The following is a 27,426-nucleotide window of genomic DNA, read 5'->3' on the forward strand; positions in this document are numbered from 1 at the left end:
AACGGAACGTGTCCTGCCAGTTCAACCACGTTGTTTTCCACCAGCTTGAGCACGTGCCTCATGCAAGGGGCATTATAGAAGTGGTCTTTACATCCATGAAAAGGATGATTATTCAAATCACAGGATGATGTGGTTCTTGGGATAGTAGAACACAGCTGTTGCACAAAACACAAACTGAGGAGAGATGCCTCAGTTTGGGAGAAATAATTTTAACAGAACATTTGTGAGCACAGCTTCAGTGACACCCCAAGAACTTAAATCATGCTACACTTAGTCATTCTAAGGCACCTATCCCCTAGCTAATATTGATCTGCCACTTCAGTAAGGTGCAAGTATATCGATTGTAAAGCCATTATGAGCATTAGTTTAAACATTCAAGCAATGATAAGAGCATGCCAAAATGGTGGGACAAGTATGGTAGGTAGCTGAAGGCACAGCTGAGGTTTTGCATTTTCAATAAAGCACATAATCTACAGTATGTTGGCAGTGACATATGTCACGTACATCTGTCAAGGCACTGTGATCATCTACTGAAGGGATAAGACACTGATGCACTAAATAGAAAATACTCTACAAGCTACATTTATTGCTTCATCAAAGCAGGGCACCGCTCTTTCTTCACAACCTTTCAGCATCTCAGCACCCTGAAAGACGATCGCTTTGCCTGTACAAAAAGGAAGGAATCGTCAGATTACAGTGAAGGTGAATTTTTAGAACAGAAAGAACCTCTCCGTCTTGTATTTTTCCTCGCTGTTTACTGGCACAGATTCTCCTGGAATGTAGGCAAAGTTTAGGTGCAATGCAGACAAGTGGTGACTATCAGGGTTGTATTTAATCTGAATATACAGTGGCATTTGCCTGGCATACCCTAGGCCTGGTTAATGTCTTCACAGTTTCCTCCATCTCCCATTGGATCATCTACTAATTGAAGGTCATCTAACATCTCTTGGAGTGTGATACGTGGTGCATCACCATCTTCATCATCGGTGTCAACAGCTATCTTCTCACGATCCACGTAAATGTTGACATTGTGACGATAGGCAACATCCTCCTCAAGATCCTCAAGAAAGTCTGTGTAATCTCTTGCCACACTGCTCGTGTCTGTCTCCATGTCAACTTGAAGGCGTTGGAGCTTCCAGCGGCGTCTCTGGCAACGAGACATGCGATCTCCATACACTTTCTTCACGAGCACCACCTCTGGAATTTTCTCAGATTTCAACTTTTCAAAGTGAGCATCATTGACGTTGGCATTGGCAAGGTCGAAGCCCAAGGCAGAGTCACCTGGTTTCAGCAGGTGTCCAAGGTGAGTCTTGGTGTGGATGTAGTTCTCGTGAGTTCCCAGTTCGCAAGCACGAATGACCCATGCATCGGCTAGGACGTGCCTATAGGATAGCTTCCCTTGGCCAGCAAAAACTGTCCTATCTACATCTTTCACAAAATTTATATCCATGACGACGTACTCCGTCAGCTGCTTGGGCGTGCACAGTGCATTAAACGGCTGCCGCCAGAACTGCTGCGAAGATAGTTCTGAAACCTGAAGTGTCGCCGGGTCCAGCAAGTGTATGGCACTCGTCACCCTGAGACAGACGCAGATTTGATTCATGCTGCCGAGGGACCTTGCAACAGCAGGCGGAAGGCAGACAATATCGTCTTTGCAGACTGGGGCGATTTCCACTGAGAACGTATGCTTATAGTTGAAGACGTTGCTGTGGATGTCGTGCGAAATTAGTTGTTGCGACATGATATACTTGCAGGGCACCATGGCTTGAAAGAAGTCAACCAGCTTGCGAGCTTCGTCCTTTTTTGTAAAATAGAAGTCGAGGCCGTCATGGCATGCTTTTATGTTGAGACAGTCCTTGTGCGCTTGATGCTTCAGTATGAGCTGTTCCAAGTAAAAGAAAGTCTTCTTGTGCTGCACTTTCTGCCTAACCTGCACAAGCGCCCGCCAAAAATCCTTGGCTTCTCGGCGGTGACACTTGTCGCACATCTGGTGGTTGACCATGAACTCGACCACAAAGACCTGTTGTAGCACGGTGCCGCCTACCACCTCTTTCTGAACGGTCAACTTGACTTTGATGCGCCTGGAGTGTGGCTCCGTCCAGACGAAGTTGGCATCTATCAGCCTGACACTGCTTAGGCCCCTAATCTTCTTTAGGCACAGGCCAAGAAGCTCTCGCGACTCGAGCGTAGCATAGACCCACTGAGCTGGAGGCTGTAAATAGCGTTCACAACCACGGCAAAAGTAAATGGTACCCTGCTTCGGTATATCTTCGGTGATGTCAACAAGAGTGCGCAGACAACCGACACACATGTTCGATGGATTCGGCTCTATCGGCACACCGCATTGGCAGCAGAGGATCCTGCACTCGCCTCCGGTGCCGCTCGCCTCGGTGGCGTATTCCATGGCGAAAATACTGGGACGAATACACTGGGACCTTTATTCTATGGTATTACCTTGCAGGCCTTGCAGTATCTACAGCTGTATCACACGTTGTATTATACACGTGCTGCTACATGCCACAAGGCGCGACGGCCATGATGCTGAAAAAGCGTAACCGTGCAACCTGGTGCAACCGTCCTCTGCGACCCCTGCTGTCGCGTACTCTAAACTGCATCTACGTTTTAAGGTAACAAAATAAATAAGAACGTTCAGCGGTACAACATAATTACTCGTTGACGTTTTTGTTAAGGTTTGTAGGATTGTGTTTTGAGCATAGAGTTACTGTTTTGAGCACTAAGGCAATTTCTGACTTGCACGTTTATGTTTTTAAGCCAAGTCAAGTACTGAGTCGAGCAAGTCTTCTCGAAAACATGTGAGCATTCATGCGGGAGTGTGCGTTGGTTTCGGTGGGGCCTGTGTGTGATTTATCTGTATAAGTTCGATGCTTTCATCTTATCTTTCAAGGTGGCATTTCACTGTTTCTTCTTTCCACAGTGCTGCGTAGGCTGACGGCATTTGTAAATGATAATACAGTGTTTGGCATCTAGCAGCACGTTAGCCTGCTCTCTCTTATCACAGCCGAACTCGCGTGTGGGGCTTTAGACAAATATTACATTTCTAGGTGATGCCGCAGCCACCCAGCAAGCAAGCGGTCCTTAGCTTGTACCGAAGTTTGGTACGTTACGGGCACCGTTTAGAGTTGTCTGATAAAAATTATTACTTCAAGAGGCTCCGAGAAGAGTTTGAAGCGCGAAAAACGCTCACGGAACCAGAGGAACGTCAGTTTTACTTTAACGTGAGTAGAAAGTACATTCTTTTGTTTTGAGCAAACTTGACGAGATTGGTTCTAAAGACGGGTGTGAACGCGAGGACAACAGCTGTACCCTTATTTTTACGTTTTATAGCATCCCGTTTGCCGCGGTCATTATGTTGTACACATTGCAAATGCCATGAATGTTTATACATATATAGCGAGATTTGTGGTATTACAATGACAGAAATGGGAATTCTCTAAATCCTAGACAGCCCTCTCTACTTTTGGTTCGCGCTAATTTACTCTTGCGTGACGACATGAGTACGGCTGTTACTCTCACGTATTATTTCCGAAACAACTGCGTTTGAACTGTAGTGAACTAGAACAGTACTAGTATAGTTTGAACATTGAAGTAGACATGTTTTCTAAGCGCCAACTACTGCCTTGAGATAGTTGTGCCAAGGGGCACAGTCGAAACGCTGTCTGATGGTTCTACTAAGAATCGATTGCTACACTTGAGCAGCGTTTAGTGACATCGTCATCCTCTTTGTAGAAAGGAAAATCATTCCTCGAAAGGAAGCGGCTGATATGAGGAGATGTTAGCCGGACTTGTGGGGACAGCGGGCAGGCTGACACTGGTCATTCTTCGCGCACACTGCCCGCGCACAACTGCGTCAGCCACGATCGAGTGCACTAGATGTGCCCACAGAATCGACCGCTCCAAAGTGCCGGTCTTGAAGGAAGAAGACGTCGTCGAGCAGTTCGTCCACGGCAGTGGTCCAGGGGGGCAGGCAGTCAACAAACTGTCTAACTGCGTGATGCTCTGCCACACTCCTACAGGTAGGACTCTCTCCTCTGCGGAGCCTTTGGATGTTCAACTTGTACATATATGCTTCGTCGTTTGCAAGATTGCAACGTCATCGCTTCTTATCACTCATCCAACTTTATATGTGACGATGAAGGATCACATGATATGAAGACCCTGTTTTCCTCTTAGCTGTGCAGCTTTTTAAACGCACTGGTATTTCTCTCACTTGTCTTTTTTGAGTTGATGGAGATATCAAAGTGCTTAGTATGCTTGGTATTAGTACTGAGTCTTCCTGCTGAAGTAATGCAAGCTGTGTGGTGAACTCATTATTGGTGCTTTATGAAATTTGCATAGAATATGCAGCAAACCCTCATTATGTTGATGGTCTGCGGGATTAACTGAAGCTGCCGTGTAAATGGTAATTCAGGAAACGGATATATTGTGCCGATCCTCCGGCTTTGCGTCTTGAAATGCACAAGAAGGCTGGGGAGCAAGAAAACATTGATTTAAGGCAAGCTCTCAGCACCTAAATGTGAATAATTCCTTAGGCCATGGTGTACTGGACAGTACATTCAGACAAGTTATTATTATTATTATTATTATTATTATTATTATTATTATTATTATTATTATTAAAGCGAAGCTTTCTTTGCAAACCCTCCCAGTTTTGCGTGAACGCAAATCTCCCAGACTCCCAAACCCTCCCAGACTTGCGTGAATACTGCTACTGTTTTGCCGAATAGCTCACATTAAAAAAAAAGTTAAAATGCGTGCGCGATGGCGAGACCGAATGCCAGCAGAACAGCCCGAACCTGTAGGCCTATCGTGCCATCGCTGACATAGCTCTTTCAGAAGACCGCCGTGTGTGTCACATTGCGTAGCACGTGTACACGAGAGCACATGCGCGCGCCAGTTTGCGCCAAAGACGTTAGAATAAGATAGCCTTATTTATAGCATATGCTTAATCACTTCACGTAGCTTCGAGGACGTGCGTTGGATCTGCTTAATTTTTAGAGCGCAGCTCTTTAGGCACCCGTTCCTGCGTTGAGCGTCGGCGTGCCTCGGCCTACCTCGGCATTACCAAGCAAACGAGCTCAGCAAAGAATGAAAGAGCGAACGCGGAGGGCAGCGAGGGACGAAAGACTGTGATAGCGAAGAGAGCGCGGTATGGAAAAACGGGAGAAGCCACCTTGATGCACAACCAGATGACGCTCACGTCCGCGCATCCACGGCGGTGCCGGTCGTCCAGGGGAAAGGAAAAAACCAGAAAGCTCAACTTCGCTCATAGCGTTCGCCGCAAGCGTTTTTTCGGTAAAGGTTACGCTTACATAAGCTGTAGTTGCAGGGAAGCAGCAACATTGCGGCCGGTCTATATATTGACCCTTTTCGCAGCGATCCCATAGGCGCTGCCATGTTTTGAAGTAGACATTGCCTCAACTGTCTCCGTTGCCTGCGCGTTTACAATGGGTGTGTATGACGCCGGTGCGGCTTGGCAAACTTCTGTTTCAGGGGATATCGTAGACGATGACTGGGTGGACGACACGAAGTTTGGCCACAGCTACAGAAAACATGCAAAAGCGCTTTGGAAGCTGATTAAGCTATGTCCAAACGGCGCGAGCAGCGTATACGGTGGTTGTCTTAAAAGCGAGGCTAAATATCTATTCCAAGCTGTCCAAACTTTCCGTTCATGAATTGAATCAGGATTAGTGTTTTGCACTTCATTCTTTATTTCGCAAATATTTTGAAGCAGCGGCCTGTCACATTTCTGACTCAGTAAATTTCCTTGGTGCGGTCACAATTTGATTATTTCTGCCTAATCGCTCGCGGGTGTGCTCAGTTCCGATAGATTGGTTCTTGCTGCGCACAAGGCTTGAAACGTAGCCGTTTTGTACATTGTAAAACTTTGCGGTAAAGATGTATTATCGCTAGTAACTAGCTTACTCTTGTGGTCACGAAACGTTCGGCTTCGACCATTCGTGCGCCATCAGTGTGGTCCGTCATATATGGTGCGTATATATTCAAGTGTGCGTCATTCACTTATTGACACGTTGGCAATAGAGTGAGCGTAAGATTCCGTACGAGTTGGGGTATTTTTAGCAACGAAGGAACCCAGCCTTTAAGACGCAAACACCAGGAGAGAAGCAGACAGACACACGCTCCCGGCGTGTGTGTGTCTGCTTCTCTCCTGGTGGTTGCGTCTTAAAGGCTGGGTTCCATCGTTTCTAAAAGTATGTACCAACAGGCCCAGCAACAGACTCTTCTAGTTGGGCTAGATGTATGTAGATACTGTGCGCGAAACGTACTATGACAGGAAGCGGTGCTACAGTCCCGTTGTCAGTCATTGTTTAACGAGTGGTATACTCACTGTTGCCGACGTTCCGGTGCGGCTGAAGCACTTTCTTTGAAGGTTAGCGATACAACGCTGGCGGATGAGCAAATTTCTGTATCCTCGAAGAAAGTGCCGGTAATACGTACACACGGTCACAGCAATGGTCCGCGAACTTGGCTCCACAGATTAATTCCATTCCTTAATATGCCAGTCACTATTTTGGCAGCCAACTACTACACACGTCTTCAATTCACATGATTCAATCCAGGATGATTGGAGCACAGTGCATTAGCGAAAACTCAGTTGCATTTCCGACAGCTTAACGCACAGAAGCAAGGTGGAAGCGGTAATGGTTTCGTATTTGTGCGCTGTCGCTTAGGCGACGTGCGGCGCGCCGCCGGAAGTGCTATCTCGTTTCTCTAGAACAAACCGCTCCGCGGAAAGGGTCAGTAGCGCGGCGCGTCGCGGCTTTGCCAGACGGTGCGGGAATCGGTTCGATGCCTCATTGTATCGTGAAATGAAAACACGTATAGAGCTACGCTTAAATTTTGCGTTAGGGAGTATCTTAATCGTCGGTGAATTTTTACAGCGAAGCTGTATATGGCTAGCTGGTTCGTCCGTCCGTCTGTCGGTCCCCTGCACGCCGAAAACTCTTTCCGGCGCAACCCCTTGCGCATGCGCAAGAACAGAGAGAGAGAGAGAGAGAGAGAGAGGCGCGAGATTAGCCAACACCACTTGCATAGCATAAGGCCTGTTTACTCCGACCCATGGCGTCACGCTCCTTGGCCTGAAATTTCCATCGACAAGGTTGGCGTGATGAAAACAGTGACGTCAAAGGCTGCTGGGCACGAGGTCGTGGGATCGATCCCGGCCACGGCGGCGGCATTTCGATGGGGGCGAAATGCGAAAACACCCTTGTACTTAGATCTACTTAGATTTAGGGGCACGTTAAAGAACCCCAGGTGGTCCAAATTTCCGGAGTCCCCCACTACGGCATGCCTCATAATCAGAACGTCGTTTTGGCACGTAAAACCCTATAATATAATTTAAATCTTTTTTTTTAAATCACTGTTGCCTACTCGGGAGCAACCCCATTAGATTCTATGGCAGTCGGGCCAAGTAACATGACGTCGTGAATCGGAGTGAAAAAGGCTTGTGCTATCTACGTGGTGTTGGATTAGCAGCGCCAGTATTGACGTTGCTCTCCGTCGCAGCCGAGCGCACGCGCAGCAGTTTCTCTCCGGCTCCGAAATGGGTATACCACAGGTCATAGGTACTCCTGAGAAGCAGGCAGCTTTTGATGAGCAACGCCGCGAGCACACCCGGGAACGAACGCGTCTACGCCGTGCCGATGCTGCAGCCCGGGCACAAGAACAGGCTCGTGCAGCCGAGCGCAAGCAGCACCTGCGTACCGAGGATCCGGCAGCCTACCAAGCCGTCGTTTAATGAACCGTCGGGATTAACCCAGTGATAAACACCGGGACCGCGCGTTTCAGCTTCGCTGGTTAACCATCTGTACGGAGTGCTTGGGCGGTAATTTCTTCTATCTCTCTCTCTTTTACCCGTCGACGTAACTCAGTTTTCCAGCTTTCCTAGTGGTTAGTTGGTCGAGAATGCCACTGTAACAGTTCATATAATTCCTCGCTGCTTCGCTTGAAACTCGCCTCGACGGATGAATGGCTGTGGCGTTCTCCTGCAGGGAGCGCGAGACTGCGGGATCGAATAACGGTACTGGTCGCTGCATTCTGATGTGTAAGGCTTTTGCTTATCCGTATACTTCTTACCGTGTACCGAACACCTGGTTACTGGAGCCGTGAACAGCAGTTGCGAAGCTGCATGGTCGCATCATTTTGTCATTTTTTCCAGCTACAATGCGTTTGAAGCGTTTTTGTGCAGCGTGAGTATTCTTGTCGAAAGATAATAATAAAAAGACTGCACGTTAACGATTATATCGCTACGAAGAGTGTACACGAGCAGTTAAGTAAAGTACGGTATGCCACTGCCGTATAAGCTTTGTGTGCTCTCTGGTTAAACTCTACGTCACAAAGCGTCGCTACCAGCATTGTTGCTGCCGTACACTTCTCCGGTAACCCATATTCCGCGAACGGTAACACATCTACGAACAAGCTAAAACTCTGCTGTCTACAAAATCCCGGAGACGGTGGCACGAGCATCGCGGTGGTGGCGTCATCTTTTGATGCTGCATGAGTTCTGCCATCACCCGCCGTGGTTGCTTAGTGATTTTGGTGTTGCGCGTGCTAAGCACGAGGTCGCGGGATTGAATCCCGGCAACGGCGGCCGCATTTAGATGTGGGCGAAATGCAAAAACACCCATGTACTTAGATTTAGGTGAACGTTAAAGAACCACAGGTAGTCATAATTAATCCGGAGTCTCCCTCTACGGCGTGCTTCATAATCAGATCCTGGTTTTGGCACGTAAAATCCCATAATTATTTTTTCTTTTTGAGTTCTACCATAGCTTACTGTACTGACATAAAGACAGCATGGTCATTAGGGTACTTTTTTTTCCTGCGGGAACAGTGTGGGATGCTGGCTTCTGGCGTAAAGACGTCGGCAGCTACATTATAGTTAAGGTATAATGACTCCTTTATTTTCCCACAGGAATACTTACGTGACACAATATGTTCCGAGTCCGTTGTGAGTAAACAGAGCTTCACAAGATGCCGCTACCTGCTGGCAGGCTAAAACACAGTATTTAATGTTTCGTTGAAGGGCACCTAGTTAACAACCCTGCCTTTCCTACCTTCTCTCTTTCCATCTCGAAAGGACACATCATTACATGAAAGTTCTCTTGAATGGAAAAGGGACGTCGGAAAGAGCTGTAACTGGTTGTGTTATGCGTAATCTAGAATGTCGTTGGTGGACGTCAGCATCCCGTATTTCTTTCCCCTACAATGCTGACCGTTGTTTTGTTCCGACAGGCATTGTGGTCCGGTGCCATGAAAGCCGTCTGCTTCACGAGAACCGGAAGATGGCGAGGAAGGTGCTTTTGGAAAAACTAGACGATCACCTCAACGGAGACATGAGCGTCTCGGCGCAGAAGCTGCGAATAAAGATGGACAAACGGCGAAAACTTGACCGGAAGAACGAAAAATTGCGTGAAATGAAAAGGCAATTTCTGGAGAGGCAAAAACATAGTGAGGACTCTGACACTGAGCAGCTGTAGCTTCTATTAGTCTAGTTAGCTGTGTGTTTTTCGTGACTAGGAGCCACTGCTAGCAGTGAATGCCTACTTCTGTAATAAAATTATTCTTATTTATCTCATGTCTTCAGCCTTTCCTGTGTTGCCGGTGGCCTGCCTGCACGTGTGTTTTCGTTTGTCTTTCAGGGGGGAGAGGTGCTGGGGGTAGTTGCACTCCTATGATCCATTGGCAACCTTGAAATTCAATAATAACCTCCACCCACAAAACCGTGTAGTGCACAAGCAAACATTCCATGACATTATTGTATGCATCCCATTTAGTTGCATAGCATTTCATTAACCGCATTGCATATATACAGATACCAACGTGTGCATTGGAACGGATTTTTCTTTTTCTCTTTGGTGTGTATAACAGCCTCTGTACCCCCTGTTTCTCGTCGTTCACTGGAGTTCTGCTGTAGATTAAACCTGCGGTACGGTCCTAGGCTGAACGTCACCACCAGTTTCTTATTGGTTCATACAGAATAAGCTTGTTCCCTATTCGGCGACGTTCCGCGGTTTCTACGTAGCAGTTGGGGTATTCCTGCTTAGCGCAAGGGCGCACAACCCCGGTCAAGCTCAGACAGAGAATGGGGCCGGGGTGCAAAAACACTTCCGCGGAGGCCTCACACACACACGCCTCAATCCTTCATTTTGTCTACTCCCTTCGCCGCAGTCTTTCTCGGGTGGAAGAAGTCTGTTTTCGGAGAATACAGGCTGGGGCTGCACTTACAACTTCCGTCACCTGGGCATGTGGTCCAACTCCTGAAGGCGCAATGAACTGTACAAAATAAGCTGCTCCTGTTTCTACAGCGGACATTCATCATCTGTTCTGGCTCTGCCCTGGAATGAGGCATACTCGAGAACATTTGCCAAAAGCTGCGAAACTCCTTATATATCAGGCAGACAGTTTTAGGCTTGGCTTGCGGGCGATAAGTTCGCGAAGCCACTACTGCAATTTCTGCATGAATATATAGTGCATCCGCGCTTATACAGTGTGTCCGTGAAGTCATGGTGCGCTTTTGACCGGTCACAGGAAGTCAACGATACAAGACAGAAATGTGAAATCTTCACCAAATAAAAGGAAAGCTCTCAAAGTTTTCGTAGTATGATGGGAAAGGGCGTGTGCACACAGGTGATGACGCAGCACCACGAACTGCGCAACAGCGGATCAGCCCACGCCAGTCGAGACGTGGACGGTACAGAGGAACGTTCATTGTGTTCTGTGGGCTTGCTAAATTCGAATCCGTGACCAAAGTGAAACGTGAATATCGTCGCGTGCACAACGAATTTAAAACAGAGAATTACAGACGTTATTCACTCTGTTACACCAGACTTTCTTAACCGTGTGTGGGAAAAACTTGAATATAATTTAGATGTGTGCATAGGGCAACAAAGAGAGGCCACATCGAACTTAACTGAACAAATATGAAACTTCGGAGAGCTTTCCTTTTATTTGGTGAAAATTTACGTTTCCATATTGTTTGATTGATTTCCTGCGGCCGGTCAAAAGTGCACCATGACTTTACGAACACACTGTATTTATTTATGTACACATATATGCCGTAGGGCAAGCTGCCCGAAAAAAACAAGCACCCCCCGAGCACTCACTACAACCACCTCGTAGATCGCATCCAGTCCAGCCTTCAAGACAACAGAAAACGAGGAATTATGAGCAGTAATTTATATTATATTTCGGCCTTTTGTTAAACTTGAAATGCACAGCATAAGCAATGGAATAAATAAATAAATACGTTTTACAACTTGGCTGCCGCTAGTACAACATCGCGCTTTATCATTTCTGTTTGTATTCACCAAATTTTGAATACAACATGTACATGTAATGTACATGGCAAAGGCTGAACGCATCGCTACGTAATTTGTGTGATGTGTTTGATTGCTGCAGATGATGACGGCCTTAGTAACTGCAGTGGAACACACCTTTGATGTTGGCTGTCCTGAGTGAAATGGCGCAACCCACTTTACGGGATCGGCCATGAATAGGGCGCTATACGAGGGTTCAAGAAAATAAGGGTCTTAGAGGATCAGCTAAGAACAATTAGTTTTGCTTGTTTGCTTGCCCTCTGTCACTGGCTCACCATGCTCCTGTGTCTTCTTCGTCATCGCAGAGCCCTGTGTTGTGAACAAAAATTCTTTAATTTTGCAAGTCCAGACAAAAGTTTAAATAAATGTGACATTCTGCTGTGAGCAGTAATTTAAGTTACAGTACTTAGTTCAAACGATAGCTAGGCCTCGCATAGAGAGGGAGAGAGAGCACATGATAAATGAAAGTTAGGGAGGCCTCGCGCAAAATATGAATTACAACGTGTGACCTTCGCTCCCAGCTTTTTTGAAATGCCACGAGATATTCAATAGGAGCAAATGAGCGCTATACGCGAATCGGAAATTTCGTTTTGGAAATTTCTATAGGGAGATTTTTGGGTTGGCTTGACACCATGTATGAGAAAAAGCTTGCTTGCTGACGCAGAGTTTCTCAAACGAAGGTGAAGTTTGGACATCGTGCTTTCGTATTCTAGGCTCCGTTTCATGCTTGGAACCGTATAGTTTGCCCTCCATCGACGCCAAACAATTTCTAGTTCTCAAGCCTCGCGGCCGCGTGCCGATTCCGGCGCGGCCCACAGCTCGGGGGGGGACTGGAATAATCCATATTAAACCCAGTTAAGCACGAATGTCAGATTCCTTGAAACAGCGCATGTACAGGGTGTTTCAGCGAGAGAGAGAGAACTTTATTTGGTCCATTAAGGGTTTAGCGTTCGGTCTTCGTCCTCATCGCTGCAGACGCTTGACCTTCTTAGCAGGGTTGGGCCCCTAGTCCAGGGCTCCACTGAGCCGCGCTGCTTCGCTTGCGTGCTGCACCATTGCCCTTTGGGCGGCGAGCTCGCAGCTGGTGAGCCGGCTCTCCCACTGCTCCGCACTCGGGGTTTTGTATTGGTGGAATGTGTAGTTACGTTTACACTCCCAGGTTATATGGTAAAGCGTGGGGGTTGCCCCGCACCACGAGCATGTGTTCCTAAATTGTGTAGGATACATCTTGCTTAGTATATGTAAGTTTCAAAATTTTTGAAAGGTTGCCTGTGGCAGATAGCTCAATTCTAGATTATGAGGAGGCGGTCTGCTTGAAGCGGCGGACACTACACGAAAAAAAAAAAATGAAATGCAAAATCGATTAATCAAGAATAATTCACGAATTAACTTTTTAGCTAATTATGTTATGACCCATGTTGTCATCTCGAAAATTCGTTCCAAGTGGATCCGCCTTGCGAACTCCACGACTAGAATTTGTAAATTGCAATATGGGCCCATAATGTAATGAGTTAAATACTTAATTAGTGAATTTTTATTCATTAGTCAATTATGGATCTTAATTTTTTTGTGTTCGAGTATGTCCGCCGCTTCGAGTAGACCAGCTCATGCACTAGAATCGTGATATATGCCACAGGCAACATTTAAAGATTTTTGCAAGTGTTCGCTGGAACACCCTGTATATATATCGTCTCTAACTCATGGGTATCATGGGCATTAGTCGTGCTAATTCTAGCCATTACTCTTCAGGTAGAAAACGTGAAGCGAGAGACGTTTATATCCATTATACGAGCAGCTGTGCCTTTTGTGAGGTAATGTTATGGTGGCAACCGTAACGATCAATTATTCACGCGCGCTGTGGCAAGTGCTAGCTAAAGCAGTATGAGCGTTCCTATGTCTGCCGGTCACAACTCGTCCGCAATAAACGAGGAGCCGGTGTTGCCAGAGAAATGCCAGCCCCCTCATCATTGCCGCTGTCCCATTGAAGAGGTAAGAGGCCTTATATGTGCGCGTGATGTGTTCACGTTTTGTCGTGGAAAACTCAAGCAAACCAGTTGTTCGGGGCTGTGTCAAAAGCTCACGTGTTGTCACTGTGGGCATCAAGTATGTCGCAGTCATGAAGTTGATATCTGAAGAGCTTGCCTATATGGAGACTTTTTCTTTCTTTCTTTCTTTTTTTTTGGAAAGACAGAAAAATACGTTCTGTCACATCTAGCTGGATTGCTTGAAGAAGCCGGCTTGCACAAAAAATCACGGTGCTACGTTAGCTAATCAACAGTTACCCTAATGAAACTTGCAATTTCTCACATTAGAATACATGTCGATCGCTATTGCAGAATTCAAGCCCAACAGCAAAAAAAAAGAAAAAAAGCTTTATTCACTTAGTAAAAATCCCGCGCTTATAGGACCGTGCAACTTCGAGAAATACGCCCCCAAAATGCGGCGAACTGCATTGATGTTCCAGTTAACACTTGTCAGCGCTGCGTAAAATGAAGCGCTACCAAATTCTTCCGTTCGTGGCACGCTGCATGTCGCTGGTCTCAAAGCCGCGAAGTGTACATAGAGTGACGGAGTCGAAGACTTGTATAAAAGTACAAGTCTAAGTACGTTGTTGCGCTGTGTTACAAGTCTAAGTACGTTGTTCGTGAATTAGGATATCTGTGCGCACGAGCGCATTATGCGTGGAAAGAGTCGCTCAGCAAGAGAAAGAGCGCGTTGGCATGTGTTCACATAATGTCCTTGCCCGTGTAGCATTTCCCCTCTTGTGCTATAAGCGTCGCAATTGTCACGTCTCATGTCGATGATTGCCTCGGCATGTAATGGCGTGACATGCATTGTCATGGTAGAAATGTTTGCGCTAAATTGGGCAACACGCATTTAGAATAACATTAGATTGCTTTATTGAACTATATGACAATTATACTAATAAGTGTCCCTTTACGTCCACAACCGCATTCAATTTCTGAACTCACGGCGCTGGACAAACATAACGCAACACCGTTATATGTGGTAGTACTTTTGACACGCTGGAACGAGATTTCCTGTTGTGGATACTTCAACTAACCAAATTAATTACTATACTATTAAGTTTTACTCAAATCCCTCTTTATACCTTTTCAGCTAGAAATAATGGTGGAGTTAGGAACTTCAATGTGTCTCAGGCAAAAAAGCCGAGTGTTGTTGGAGTTCTTTTAGTACTGGGTACTGAAAGAACTGTCAAATATTCTGACCGGCGAACATTCTGGAATTCCACAGGATGTTGGATCATAGAAATTCCCGAAGTACAAGATATGTGCCTTTCGGTGGACATTGAGCGTTCTTTTTCTGCGCACAAACCAATACTCGGTGAAAAAGGCGCAACATGAGAACCTTGAGATGGTGCTTGTTCGTCACTGCTTTCACGACTTTTCTCATAGTGCCTAATCAATTTCAGATAAATGTTGTAACCTACGCAACTTGCATCATTCCGTTCTATCGAGAAGATAAAGGGAATTACACAAAACAGGCGTTTGGTCCGCTGTGTTCCTTATAGACAATCATAATTTATCCTCAGATGCACAGTGGACGTCGTCAATTGAGCCTATGTACACGCCTCAAGGACAGTATTTGACGCCTATATATTACAGCTTTGCTGCCTTTTATAGGCGCCTAAAACGGGATTTCTTAGTGCCTAAACATCCGATCTCCAGTCATGACCAAGTCATGGCCAATCCTGCCGTATAGTCATGGCATTGAGACTTCCCCATTACCAATTTCGTAGCAGAGTGTGGGTGTAGGCCAGTTGGTAATTCATGATTTTGGGAAGTGCAAGGAACAGACGAGACTCGAAGAAAGGGACAACACGAAGCGGTTGTCCTTTTCGTGTCGCTTCGTGTTGTCCTTTCCTTCGTGTGTTCCTTGCGGTCACTTCCCAAAACCGATTTCCTCGTACGCTAGCGCGCCGTTCGCACAAGATCGCCTCCCCTATACCGCCTTAGTAAAACGCTGCCGACGCCTTCACCCAGCCTAATTGACGTGCCGTTCGCTGCAGGTCGAGTGAGCTCGTATAGACACAGCGAGCGGCCATGAGCGAGCCGATCATGCGCTCCGAGATCGTGCTGACCGGCTTCGGCGGCTACGACAAGCTGGCGGTGCACGAGGCCACGGTCGCCGTGCCTTCGCTGCTCGACGACGAGCTGCTGGTGCGCGTGCGGGCGTGCGGCGCCAACTTCGCCGACAACTACGTGCGGCAGGGCCTGTACGTGCACGGACACAAGCGGCCGCCATTTGTCATGGGCATGGAGGCCGCTGGCGACGTCATCCGAGTCGGCAGCGCCGTCACCCGCTTCAAGGTATACATTGACAACGCAATTAAAACTCTTCAGGTGCCAGTGGCGTTGTCAATCCGGTGTCCTCCTAATGTACACGGGCACGCTAACCTCAGTTCAGCTGAAGAGAGAGAGAGAGAAATAATGCGGATCGCGTGCCTTTCCCGCGGACATCCCGCCTCGGTCCCCCGATCAAGGCCGTCACCTGAGCTATTCCGCCGGAGAACAGAAACGCAGTGCCTTTACTTCTGCGCTGCGACAAGGAACGCCGTATTCGTCATATAACATGCATGCTTATAGCTTCAAATAAGAATGGTAACCTTATACGACGCATGCTTCAGTGAGAAGGGTCGTAATTTTTATGGCAGGGAATGACGGCAACGCATTACTAGTAGAGTGTGTAGATATGCAGAAACTAAAACGTTATGTACGTATAACAGTTGAGGGCCAGTCTTGCTTGGGAATCTGAGGTGAAAACCACATTTCTTGCGTGTAAAAAAGGTGGTCGCATGACCAGACAGCGAAAGGCACAGCCAGGACACGACGTCCACGAGGACTATGTAGTCCTCGTAGATGGTACGAAAGGAGGCTGTTGGAAAATAGAAGTAAACTTCTCCTTTCCTACAATCTTTTTCTTGTTGTTGTGCTTTCAATACATGACACGTACCCACAATTGGGGATGGGCCAATTAAGAATCGGGCGGTGAAAAAACTGTTATCAATTTATTTGATAAATTGAGGTGAAATGAAATAAGTATCTTGCAAATGGGATTTAAAGTGTCTGCTGTTACAAATATGAATAATCAACTATCTAAGTATTACATAAAGAAGAATTATGTGAGGATATTAAGCATTAAGAAGAATTCTAGCATGCAATTCTTTTTGTTTCACGCAGAAAGATGCAGAGGCCTTCACAAACGTTGCTGTGGCTGTAACCCAGTACGGTAGCTCTAAAGGAAAGAATTACAGGAAGATTCAAATTCAAGCCAAGCTTTTGGAAGAGTTCTCCCAAAAATTTTTTTTCCGTTGAGTAATGCAAAGGCGGCAAGTCAAAAAGAAGTGTTGCAGAGATTCACTCTCGTTGCGTAAAGGACACAAAGATGATGCAGCCAGGCCAGACCTGTGGAGGTAAATGTTCAGTGGAGAGGACTCGGCACCGTAGTCTCTTAATCGTTACTTCAATTTTTCTAGTGGAGCACCATTTGTTGTTCGATGGAAAATTGAGATGTGGGAAATCAGATGTTGATAACGATGATTGCGCGAAGTTTTTTGCACTAGTATATTTTCTGAATCGCGCCACAGTGATGAAAGCTGACGTATAGGTAACATGGGGATTGTCGAACCATCGTGGGATGCTATACTGCGAGTGCGCCTGCATATTCGTTTAAGGCTAGACCTTTGTGGCCTCAATTCAATTTCTTTTCTGCTCGCGGGATATAGTTCGGGTGCCCGCATTGCTGAGAGGCAAGTATATGATGTTCACGGCCACCTTGCTAATGGGTCTCTGTCGTTGTTTATTTGTTATTTCTTTCTGGTTTCGTAAATAATAAATGACTCACCCATTCAGAAAGAATGCTCGTACACTTTCCCTGAAAATGGTAACGCACTTGATGAATCGCAAGGTGCTAGGGCTTCTGTATAGTGGCAGTATATATATATATATATATATATATATATATATGCTTACACGAAAATGAAAAAAAGAACGGCTGTCGTACAACCGTTTGACTGCCGAGTATGATTGTCTCCAGCGTATAGAGCTTCCTTTCATATTGGCACAACAACAGAAAAAACCCTTGATTCTATTTTTCGAACTATCGCACAAGCTACCTGAAGGTGACAGCCTGTGCACCCGTATGTAAAGTTCGACGATTTTTCTTGGCTTCCTTGTACATGTTGGATTGTTGGTGCTCCTCCATGGTCTTGTGTCGCCTTTCATTTTCGCTCCCGATCCTCAACTCGTTTCGCTTCACTGTATTTCTCTCCCGCCATCCTCTGGTGAAGTCCTCAAATTGTGCTCCAATTGGAGCTTCCCCTTTCATAGGCCGTCCTCGCCGCATTTCCGCTGAAGCCTGCCGATTTCCACGGACCTTCTGTGCGCGCATGCGTGAGCCCAATGGCAGAACTAGGAACTGCACCACATGGAGGGAGGATGCACCGCCAGCTGTGCTTGCCCTCTTCCTCTACCAACCTCGACCTGCCTTTCTCCTTCTCTAGCAAGTGATACCGATCTATGGAACACGGGGGAAATTAAACGCCAGCTTCGCGCGCCAGCGCGTTCTGCTCTCTCCTCTTCCTCCTTCTATCCTCCTCTGCGTGTCTCAGTTGTTCCTTCCGTCTTGGTGCGCCGCCAACTGCGACCATGGACGTTATCACGGAACTAGCTCTCGTCTAACCTTCCATATGCAGAGTGCAGCCTGTAAAACGAAACAGCGGAAACATCAGAAAGCAAGCGTCAACATATTTATGCTGGACTTGAATACTTGGTTACTTTCGACAAAGGACGTAAAAGTTGTTGAGCGCACTAGCGAAGCATTATACAGGGTGTCCCGCATAACTTGAGCCAAGAATTTAAAAATGACCTTGTTCACCGAACGCACGCTTGAGAGCAGCACGATACCAATGCGCAAGCGCTCTGTCGCGTGGCCTCGATCGGTGGTTTCTGAAGATGCTCTACAAATCTGCGCGTTTCATACTTGGGGTCCTCAGCCAATAATTAAAAAAAGTTGGGTGATTAAACTTAATTAATTAGTGAGTTATGGGGAAAACAAAAAAAAAATGTCTGGGTTACTATAGACTATTGCGAATAATATGGGTTCGGTTCAATTCGCTTCCGACGTGCCTTTCATTTTAAATTCTTGGCTCAAATTATGTGGGACACCCTGTATAGAGCTATCGATTTCACTTGCTATATGCTGCGCCTAACGTTAACTTAGTCCTGCTACGCTAACGTGCCCCGCTTCGCCTAAATTCAGCTTACCGCAAATCACAGAAACGAACGTTCTCCAATGTGTAGAAAAGACTGGATCTAATAGGTTAGTGTCGTCAGCACTTCGAAGAGTGCTTCTCGAGAAATGTTGGCCTTGAGCAATGCCTAGTGTGACCGGCGCAGGAGGGTGACCGCGTGATGTGCTGGTGCTTCACTTACGGCCTGTGGACGAGCCTGGCCGCAGTGCCCGAGCAGAACTGCTTTGCCATCCCGAACGGCATGAGCTACAGTGAAGCCGCTGCCTTCCCCATCAACTACGTCACGGCCTACCTCTCCATCTGTGACTTCGGGGGCCTCCGCAAGGGTTACAAGGTGCTCGTCCAGGCGGCCGGAGGTGGGTGCACCGTCGTTCGTACGCCTTATGCGATTGTAGTTAAATTGCGTAATGGTCGCGCGCGAGTTGTGGCAATGGACGCGCGCACGCCGAAAACGGGAGAGCAAGTTGTAGGAAGTGCTCCTATAGCGTCACGTACGCCATATTGCAGTCCGATTCACAGCTTCCAGAGTGCTGTTGGAGATAAGGTAATCTAGATAACGGGCAGCTTTTTGCCGTGCGATCTCTATTATAATATGGTGACCTCGATGACGTCACTGCATATACCCTATACCATTGTGTAGCTCTGTGTAGCTCAAGGCTTACCGTTCACAAGCCTCTGATGCCGAGCGTGTTTCTCCACAAGGTGGCGTGGGCTGGGCAGCTACCCAGCTGTGTCACACAGTGGAAGACGTGACAGTGTACGGGACATCATCGGCGTCCAAGTTTTCCCTTACACAGCAGAACGGTGTCACCCACCCTATAGACTACCATACCGAGGACTTCATCGCTGCAGTGAGAAAGATGGAGCCTAATGGTACGTATGCTCTTCCGCGCCTTTTGTGTATATTCGCATAGCATGACAATGCGGTACAGAACGCAACGCCGCGGATGCCCAACGTGCTTCAACGGAAAGCAGCTACCAGGGAGATAAGTACGGGCTAAACAACATTGTTCCTGGAGCTCTGCTATGTGATGGTAGTTGCACGAGTCGCTTAATAAGGGTTTGACTGTTAGTTGTTGTGTCCGGTTATTTGTGCGGGGATAGAACGCAGAACCCTCCTCTTCCCCCCCCCCCTTTTTTTTTTCTCGCTTGTAACAGAATTCAGCGACTAAGCAGGCTTTCTCACGTGTTGGCGAGGTCGGACGCTGCCAGGGAACTTCGCCTACATGCACGCAAAAAGTCGCAAGATCTCTGGAGTTCAAGTGCCTACAATTGCCGATTATATAAACTGGACCCCACGCTACGGCTACAACTGCCATCTAGCCTTTCCCGCGGTGGAGCAACCTTGCTGTACCGCTTGTGGCTGGGAGTAGCGTTCACGAACTCATACTCTTATCGTTTGAGAATGGCCGAGAGCCCGATGTGCGATTCCTGTGGGTGCGAGGAGACCTTCGAGCACTTATTGTGTACCTGCCCCCGCTACGATTTACAACGCCTCTCCCTGCGGGAAACTTTACACCGACTGGACTAAGACCGTTCAACGAGTCAAAGATACTCGGACCGTGGTCACACCCGTCACTGGCACGAAAAGCGAATCGTGCATTAGTGCAATACTTGAAGTGCACCGGCTTACGAGACCGTTTATAGTGTCCCTGTGCATAGTGTCCCGCCCACACGCACTCAGTGCTCACTTTCTACCCTTTTCCTCTTTCTATTCCCCTTTCCCCCACCCCCAGTGTAGGGTAGCAAACCGGATGCTCTTCTGGCTGACCTTCCTGCCTTTCCTATCCTTGCTTTTTTCTCTCTCTCTCTCTCACGTGTTTAGGTTTAGGCCGATCTCACGCTCACGAAACTGCAGTGCTTACAACACGGCCGCGGGTCCTGTGTAAACAGCACATATGGAGAGAGGAAGCTAATGAGACAAGGTTGGTGGCGCTATGGCGTGAGGACGCTCATCTATAGAGCTACGTCCGCCATTTTGTGTGGGTCAAACTATATGTTCTGAGAAGCGGAATTTTGGATACCACCTTGAGGGCTGTATGCATGCAAGGCAGGTTAAACACGCAAAAATGCGGTACACTTCGCGTTGCCAGTTTAAAGGGACGCTGAAAAGCAACAATAAACCAATTTAGGTGGGTATAAGTATACTTTCAAGATGCTGTTTGCATTTATTTGCGAGAAATGTTTGTTTACCAGCGAAGCAAATGGACGCCAGAGCTCACCCCTTTGAATTTCGCGTCCAAGTCCTATAGCGCTGATGTGTCAGTGCGGGGTCACAGATTCCAAGGACTTTTGCGTGTTCACGCTGTGTTTCGGGCTGTTTCTGCACAGGATATGATTCCCAAGTCGCTGGGTTGAGCCATTGGTTCATTTAGGACACAGTGTAATCCTTCCTTGTCGACAATCCGTGACGTCATGAGGCGCTATAGTGCGGGAACTTGAACGGGGCGTCAGGCTGATCAGGCATCGCCACGCCAGCTTTCGCTCTTGTGTCCCTTCTTGCTTACAGAGCCTCCGCTCACGGTAAGCCAGATCTTTCCTTCTGTCTTTCCTTTTATTTTATTTTTTTAGGAGTGTCATTTACCAATGCGGTTTAACTTTACGTGTGTCCTCTTATATAGTTTTCCCTTTAAAATATGTTTCCCCGAGATTGACGTGCAGTGTTCCTTTGCAGGCGTGGATATCATCATGGACTGCCTGTCCGGCGGAGAGTTTACCCGCGCGAGGGCCCTGCTCAAGCCTATGGGACGCGCCATCCATATTGGTTAGCGTTCATTTTCTTGTAGCCGGTTACGTGGGAATGCGACACATACGTTCCGCAATGGGAAGGCATCGTACACGACTTCATAAAGATACACGCATATACTGTTTTATAAGCTATAGAGCGATACAGAAGGATTCGCTTCGTAAAGCTACCTGGTAACCGTAGCTTCATGGGTGAACTGGCGCCTTCACATTTTGCTTTCGACGGATGTGTCTTGCGGTGCTCCGCGCGCGACTCCAGGGTTGTTCAGCCCTTCTGTATTTGCTGAACTTTTTGCGAAGTGATAGTCTGTTAGTCTGTGATCGATTAGTCAGCACAAGCGTTTTGCAACGGGTGCTAATGAATGCGAGAAGTACATTCGCGTACTTCCAGGGTGAGCCCACATATTCGACCCTGTGTGTATTTTGTACCGTCCAGAGTGCACAGGTGGAAGAAATGTAAAAGGGAACACAATTATAAGGTGCAAGTGAACAATTAAGGTTCATCACCTTGCAGGATATAGGAGGATTGCAGTACCTGAGACAACCGGTTTTATCCGATAACGCGTTGCTGTAGGTGACGCTGTTGAGAGACGCAAGAGGTTGCGTAGAGGAATTTAAGAGACGCCATTCCTTCTTCCCTGCAGGGATCGCGGCTTGGCACATGAAGCTGTCAACCATCTCTCTCTCTCTCTCTCTCTCTCTCTCTCTCTCTCTCTCTCTCATATGTGTGTGTCGAATTCTCTGTTTCTTTTTCTGAATTTCTTCATTCTTTATGAGGGTCAGGGCCGTGATATTCTGGGCAAAATCACTGTGAGAAAGATTTTTCCCGACGAGCAGAGTATTAACTCTGCTCAGTGCCTTTGTCCCTCCAAATCAATGCCGCTACGCGCTGCATTGGCTTTGCGCTTCTCGCGGAAGAGGCAGCTCGCAGTTCCGATGCCACGCTTTTTTCACGTGGCCGGCGAGCCAAGCACTGAGCAGAGTTAGAGAGTTTTAAATTAGGAGCCCCAAACGTTTGGGGCCCCAAAGAAATAGCGTCGAAGCCGCTGCGCATGCGCGAGACCTAAACTGCGTTTGTGTTTTGCGTCGGGCACGCTGTTTCACTGGTCGTGGCTTCACTGTTCTAGCGGGAGCCCCAAAAGCTTTGCATCAACAAACATGGCGGCATCCATCGAAGCGACGGCTCTAACCTAGCACAGAACTGGGCCCAATTCGTGGTAACGCGTGAAGTTCGCAAGCTAGGCGAAGTGAGTGCGATTGCCACTTTCTCTCAACTAGTCTCTCATATGAAGACTGATCGATTAGGCGCCGCTGATTCCGAATTCGATTGTCGATTTCATGGCTCGTAGGCCTAACACGGCCTAACTTGGCTGGTGAAGGCAACGTTATTAATGTTCAAACATCTGATAATGTTGGGTGAAAGCACGTAAATTTGGTTACTCAAAACTAAGCGCAACTAATTGCTTGCTGCCAATAGAATAACCTCTAAATCGTAACTAAACGCGGAAACACGAATGTCAAAATTACTCTTCTTATCAAAATGGTATATCTTATTTTAGTATTTATAATAGATTTTCTTTGACGCCGTGGTGGCACTGCAAACGCAAACGCAAGCGGAAAGTCAGAAAGGCTGAAATAATCTCATGGGTGGCGGCAATGGAAAGGAAACCTGCCATGAGTAACTAATTAAAAGGAAAAACGAAATCAGGAAAGAACCAATTTATGATAACTCAAAGGGAAGGTCATTACTTTTCGAAGCGAGATCGAGGTGCCTTAGAACACGCACCTATAAAGCGAGATATAAGAAGGAAGAACAAGCATGTGCTTGCTGCGGTAAAGCTAGGGAAACTATTGCCCCATTTATATTATATATAATCTTTTTTCTCTTGATTGAATGACAGTCTACTGAACCGTTTTGAATTTTCCTCGCTTAAGTTTAGGCAACAAAACTATAGATTTTTAAATTCATTACCTGAACACATAAGCAATGTCTGCCCGACTCTTGGCCAATCTCCGTGAGTGGTATGCGCCAAACTCATCAAGGGCATCATCATCACCATCATCATCATCATCAACTATGGAGCATGTTTTATTAGAATGTTAAGACGTCTTCCCAGCGGTCGATTTAGGCACCACTGGCCTCCCTGAAGCCCTTGGGTTCAGCGAGAGCAGCGGAAATGTAATGTCCGAAATAGGGATTAGTAAGAGGCGGTTCGAGGATTGGTGGAAGAAAAGTGGGGAAACGACAAAAAGCGGAGACGTACAAAAGCAAAATTCGCAATAGGGGATCAGAAAATTTGGTTGTGGGAGTTCATAGTGTTTTTCTTTTTTTCTTGTTTAACCTAAGTAGGATATTAGGCAGTATAATAGCAAGAGCTTGGTAGCGCAACCCACCGCCTCGTTCCAAAGAGGACGCTCATAACATCCATCCTTCCTTCCTTCCTCCCTCCCTCCCTCCCTCCCTCCCTCCCTCCCTCCCTCCCTCCCTCCCTCAGACGCGAAGCCCTATTCTAAAGCTCTTCACTTCTGCGTGCACCAACGCTAACACCCGCGTAGCTCTTCGGGAACCCGAACTATTGGGGTCCCTATTCTAAAGCTCTCCATTTCTTCCAACTAACGCCTGGGTACATGTCGCAGCGCGCGGACTCGTGATCATGCGGTTGTTTTCATATATCGCGCATTTTCTTTATAACGCGGCAAAAATAATTAGGCGACACATAGCACACTGAAAACAACTGAATCGGGTGTTTTAAAACAATGATTACATAATCAACATCTGCACCATCAATCCAGTAATTAGAAAGATCATTTAATATTCTCATCTAATTATCGATAGTTAAATTATGAAAAAAAAATCCTCCTGGTGCGGTACGTCACTGCTGACAGAATACCATTGGTTGCGTCCTCGTATATCCCATGTTTTATTTTTAGGAGCTTAGCTAACGTTAACTGGGACACCCTGTATGTAAGTTGCGCTAAACAGTGTATCGCCGCAGCGATAATTTCGGGGGGGGGGGGGGGGGGGGTGTCAGAACCCCCTAAACCCCCCCCCCCCCCCTGCAGCACGTGGTTACGACCTTGATGAGGTTTCATTATTGATTCACCTTGTGGTAACCGGCTTTAAACCATCGCATGTTTTCCCAGGCTTTAACCCCGTAATAAACAGCAACGGTACAGCTACGGGTAGCTCTGTTCTGTTCGGCCCTCGATTCAGACTAGCCACGCTCACTGCGCGCGCACTTGCTGTTGCGCATGTGCCGATCGCAGGCGTAAGCAGCATGGTGTGGGGCCAGTACTTCCGGCCGTGGAAGACGTTCCAGACGTGGTGGCAGACCAAGCTGGTGAACGTGTACCACCTGTCCAAAGACAGCCACGCCGTGTGCGGCCTCAACCTCGCCACGGTCTCCGAGAAGGAGCCCCAGCGCGTGCTCGACGTCATGCAGCACCTCACCGAGCTTTACGAACAGGGAAAGATCAAGCCGCACATCGACTCCGAGTGGCCCTTTGCCGAGGTTCCTCACCTCCTTTTTTTGTCATCTCTCGCTGTCTAGTCGCGCTTGAAGTCCTACAAGGTCGCATCGATGTCTCTGGGTTATTCGATAACCTGCTTTCCTAGAATTTACCGAGACCATGTCCTGAACCAAACACTTCAGTTGCCTGTTGTTGCGTGTACTCGTGCTTGTTACTATGAGCGCGTCATTTCATGCATCACCCTGGTCATCTAGAGTGCATGATATGCGTATAGCCAGACAAACATATTCAACACCTGTTAAACGAGTGATGACACGATATTTCCGACTTTATTTTGTGTAACTAAATTAAGGTCTTAGGCTCTGAAATCCTAGAATCCATGGCAAGTCTCAGAGTGCCCTATATAATTTAGTATAACTTGCTATGATAGCTTTTCTGTGCATCAGTTTCGTTTCCCAGGAGGTGTACGTGTCGTGAAATCATGACGCAGAAGGTGGTCGCGTACGTATATGAGCAGAACATTGTGAGCACGCGGTAACGGGATCAAACGCGTGCCAAGGGGCCAGGCGAGCGCGCGTCTCATTCAGCCCGGCCGTGGCTGCGCATGGCGTGACTAAGCGCATACATGGCCCCGCGCACTATCTTGGAGGTGAGTGCAAAGACTGGCCGAGCCGAGATGGCTGTTGGTTACATGTGCGCTGTCTTCTCGCGCATCTGGTGTTGGAGACAGCGTAACCTCCAGTTTCGGAGACGCGTCGAGGCGAGAGGCGGCACGAAGCGTTCACTCGCTTCCGGCGATCTTCATCACGCCAGCGTTAAAACAGTGTTCGCGGTCACCGAGTGAGATCTGTTCACGTCTGCCTGTGCGCGCATGACACCATGCTTGTTAATTTAATAATTAAGTGAATGTTTACTGCGTTTTATCCAGCCGATAAAACTAGGTGCTTCATGTAGTTGTCTAATACAATGCTGTCAATGCTTTGCCTTTCCGACGAAACTGCGACTTTTTTAGGCAGCCGTAATACTAAACTAAATGTTGCCTTCTTTTATTTTAAACAGGTTGCCAAGGGTATGGAACAATTAGTGGAGAGAAGAAATGTGGGCAAAATAGTACTTTTGCCTCCCGAAGAAGTCAAGAAGTGATGTCAGAAGGACGAATAACGGCGACGAACAAGGAAGCGGGATTGCTGCCTGTTATTATATCTTTTTTTTTTTACTATTTTGAACCTCGTGTGAAGAATAAATTTCTATTACGTGCGGCTCTTCGTAATATGGCAGACAGCCTCGTTTGCGGAATTGCAAGAATTGTGTATTATGCAGAAGTAAAATGAGATCAGGTAAGACAGACTTGTCACCCGTCTCCCGGACTTAGCGGCTATGCTTTGGCGATTCGGTCTAAATGGTTGGACGGTCCGTTCCCGTCTTGTGTCCTGTCAAGCCTCACCTCTCTTCTGAAGACTGTTCTGGCTGTTATGGTTGGTTTGTAGCTTTATGCTGCTTTATGCATTTAATATGCTTTTCCGCTTTCTCTATCCCTCGAGCTTGTTCCGTTCAAATGTAATAATCATAGAAGTTCTGAATAACTGAGACCAGTGAACTTCAGTTATTACAAACAGGAATATTTGAATTTCCAAATGCTAGAACAGATGAAGTGATCGAGATGGCCTTGACAGTAGGTTCAGTTTGACCGAATTTGCATAATAACATGAACAGGAACTGAACATACCGCGAGGCTCAACTGTTACTAAACGGAGCAATTGAACCGTTTATGACGCTTGGATGGTGTAGTTTAAGCTGGTCTTTAAACTGGTTTATTTTTGTTTTGGCGCAATCACAACCCTCGTATTCGCCTGCAAAGGTGGCTTCGCTGTTAGGCGGCTGTGTCAGAAGGCGAACACAACTTGCGCAATAATATCGAAGAAGAAGAAGAAACCTTATTAAAGAATAGGCCGGCAGTTCTTGCTGTGGTGGCCTCAGGTGACGGCTCGAAGTCCTTGAACTCGAGCGGCATCTTCGGCTTGCCGGACGGCCCAGAGCTGGTCTGCCAGATCTGAACTTTTGATAGCCGCCTCCCGAAGTAAAATTTTTCGAATTGAAACAATTTTCGAGCAGACAGGCAAATTCAAATAAAAAAGGAGGGAACACAAGAAAGGCTGAGAAAATGTTTAGAAAGACGTAGACATGCATGCACACACACACCGCTGAAGACCTAATAAATAATAATCTCCCGATAGCCACCATATGTTTACCTTTTCCTCTTAATAAATGCGACTGACTTTATTCAAACCAGTTCAGTGGGTGTCTAATACGAGAGCATTTCTGAGTCTTCAATATGCTTGAATGAGGAAATCAAGAATGTGCTTATTTGCCCTTGGAGAACATGCATACTTCCACAACAAACCTTAAAGGCACCTTGAGGCAGTAGTATGCATAATGACATGTACCACCGGCTGTGTTTCCTGCACAATTTAGAGCAATGTTGCAGACGACAGTGAATATGTGCAAGGTTCGACAGAGGTTCTTGGCTTCTGTGCGTAGCACATTATTTGGTTATGCAGGGAGCCTAGGAGGTGGAAGCCC

At 47.1% G+C, this 27,426-nt stretch overlaps 2 protein-coding genes across 4 annotated transcripts; one reads left to right on the forward strand and one right to left on the reverse strand.

Moving 5' to 3' along the window:
- Positions 1 to 559: 559 nt before the first annotated feature.
- On the reverse strand, positions 560 to 2,573 carry Nmd3 (60S ribosomal export protein NMD3). The gene has a single exon (XM_050189465.3). It carries the CDS (start codon positions 2,402 to 2,404, stop codon positions 869 to 871), a length of 1,536 nt encoding a protein of 511 aa, XP_050045422.1. The 5' UTR covers positions 2,405 to 2,573; the 3' UTR covers positions 560 to 868.
- A 575-nt stretch (positions 2,574 to 3,148) lies between these two features.
- On the forward strand, positions 3,149 to 26,107 carry LOC126542410 (synaptic vesicle membrane protein VAT-1 homolog). Of its 3 annotated transcripts, none has more exons than XM_050189469.3 (7): positions 3,149 to 3,236; positions 15,388 to 15,688; positions 18,776 to 18,986; positions 19,333 to 19,503; positions 21,305 to 21,394; positions 24,643 to 24,887; positions 25,906 to 26,107. In XM_050189469.3, exons 2-7 carry the CDS (start codon positions 15,422 to 15,424, stop codon positions 25,987 to 25,989), a joined length of 1,068 nt encoding a protein of 355 aa, XP_050045426.2. In that variant the 5' UTR covers positions 3,149 to 3,236; positions 15,388 to 15,421; the 3' UTR covers positions 25,990 to 26,107. The 3 variants fall into 3 exon arrangements, with proteins under 3 accessions (XP_050045426.2, XP_054933207.2, XP_054933206.2); XM_055077232.2 differs by lacking the exon at positions 3,149 to 3,236 and adding an exon at positions 13,216 to 13,346; XM_055077231.2 differs by lacking the exon at positions 3,149 to 3,236 and adding an exon at positions 13,373 to 13,460.
- Positions 26,108 to 27,426: the final 1,319 nt, after the last annotated feature.

Source organism: Dermacentor andersoni, chromosome 2, assembly GCF_023375885.2.
Source record: "Dermacentor andersoni chromosome 2, qqDerAnde1_hic_scaffold, whole genome shotgun sequence".
Classification (NCBI taxonomy): Eukaryota; Metazoa; Arthropoda; class Arachnida; order Ixodida; family Ixodidae; genus Dermacentor; species Dermacentor andersoni.

What these genes read in the sequence shown, in the direction of transcription:
- Nmd3 (XM_050189465.3), bottom strand. Translation starts at nt 2,404, where the DNA reads ATGGAATACGCCACCGAGGCGAGCGGCACCGGAGGCGAGTGCAGGATC.
- LOC126542410 (XM_050189469.3), top strand. Translation starts at nt 15,422, where the DNA reads ATGAGCGAGCCGATCATGCGCTCCGAGATCGTGCTGACCGGCTTCGGC. An exon ending in GCGCCGTCACCCGCTTCAAG is followed by an intron (nt 15,689 to 18,775) that starts GTATACATTGAC and finishes TGACCGGCGCAG; the next exon opens with GAGGGTGACCGCGTGATGTG. An exon ending in GAGAAAGATGGAGCCTAATG is followed by an intron (nt 19,504 to 21,304) that starts GTACGTATGCTC and finishes GTTCCTTTGCAG; the next exon opens with GCGTGGATATCATCATGGAC.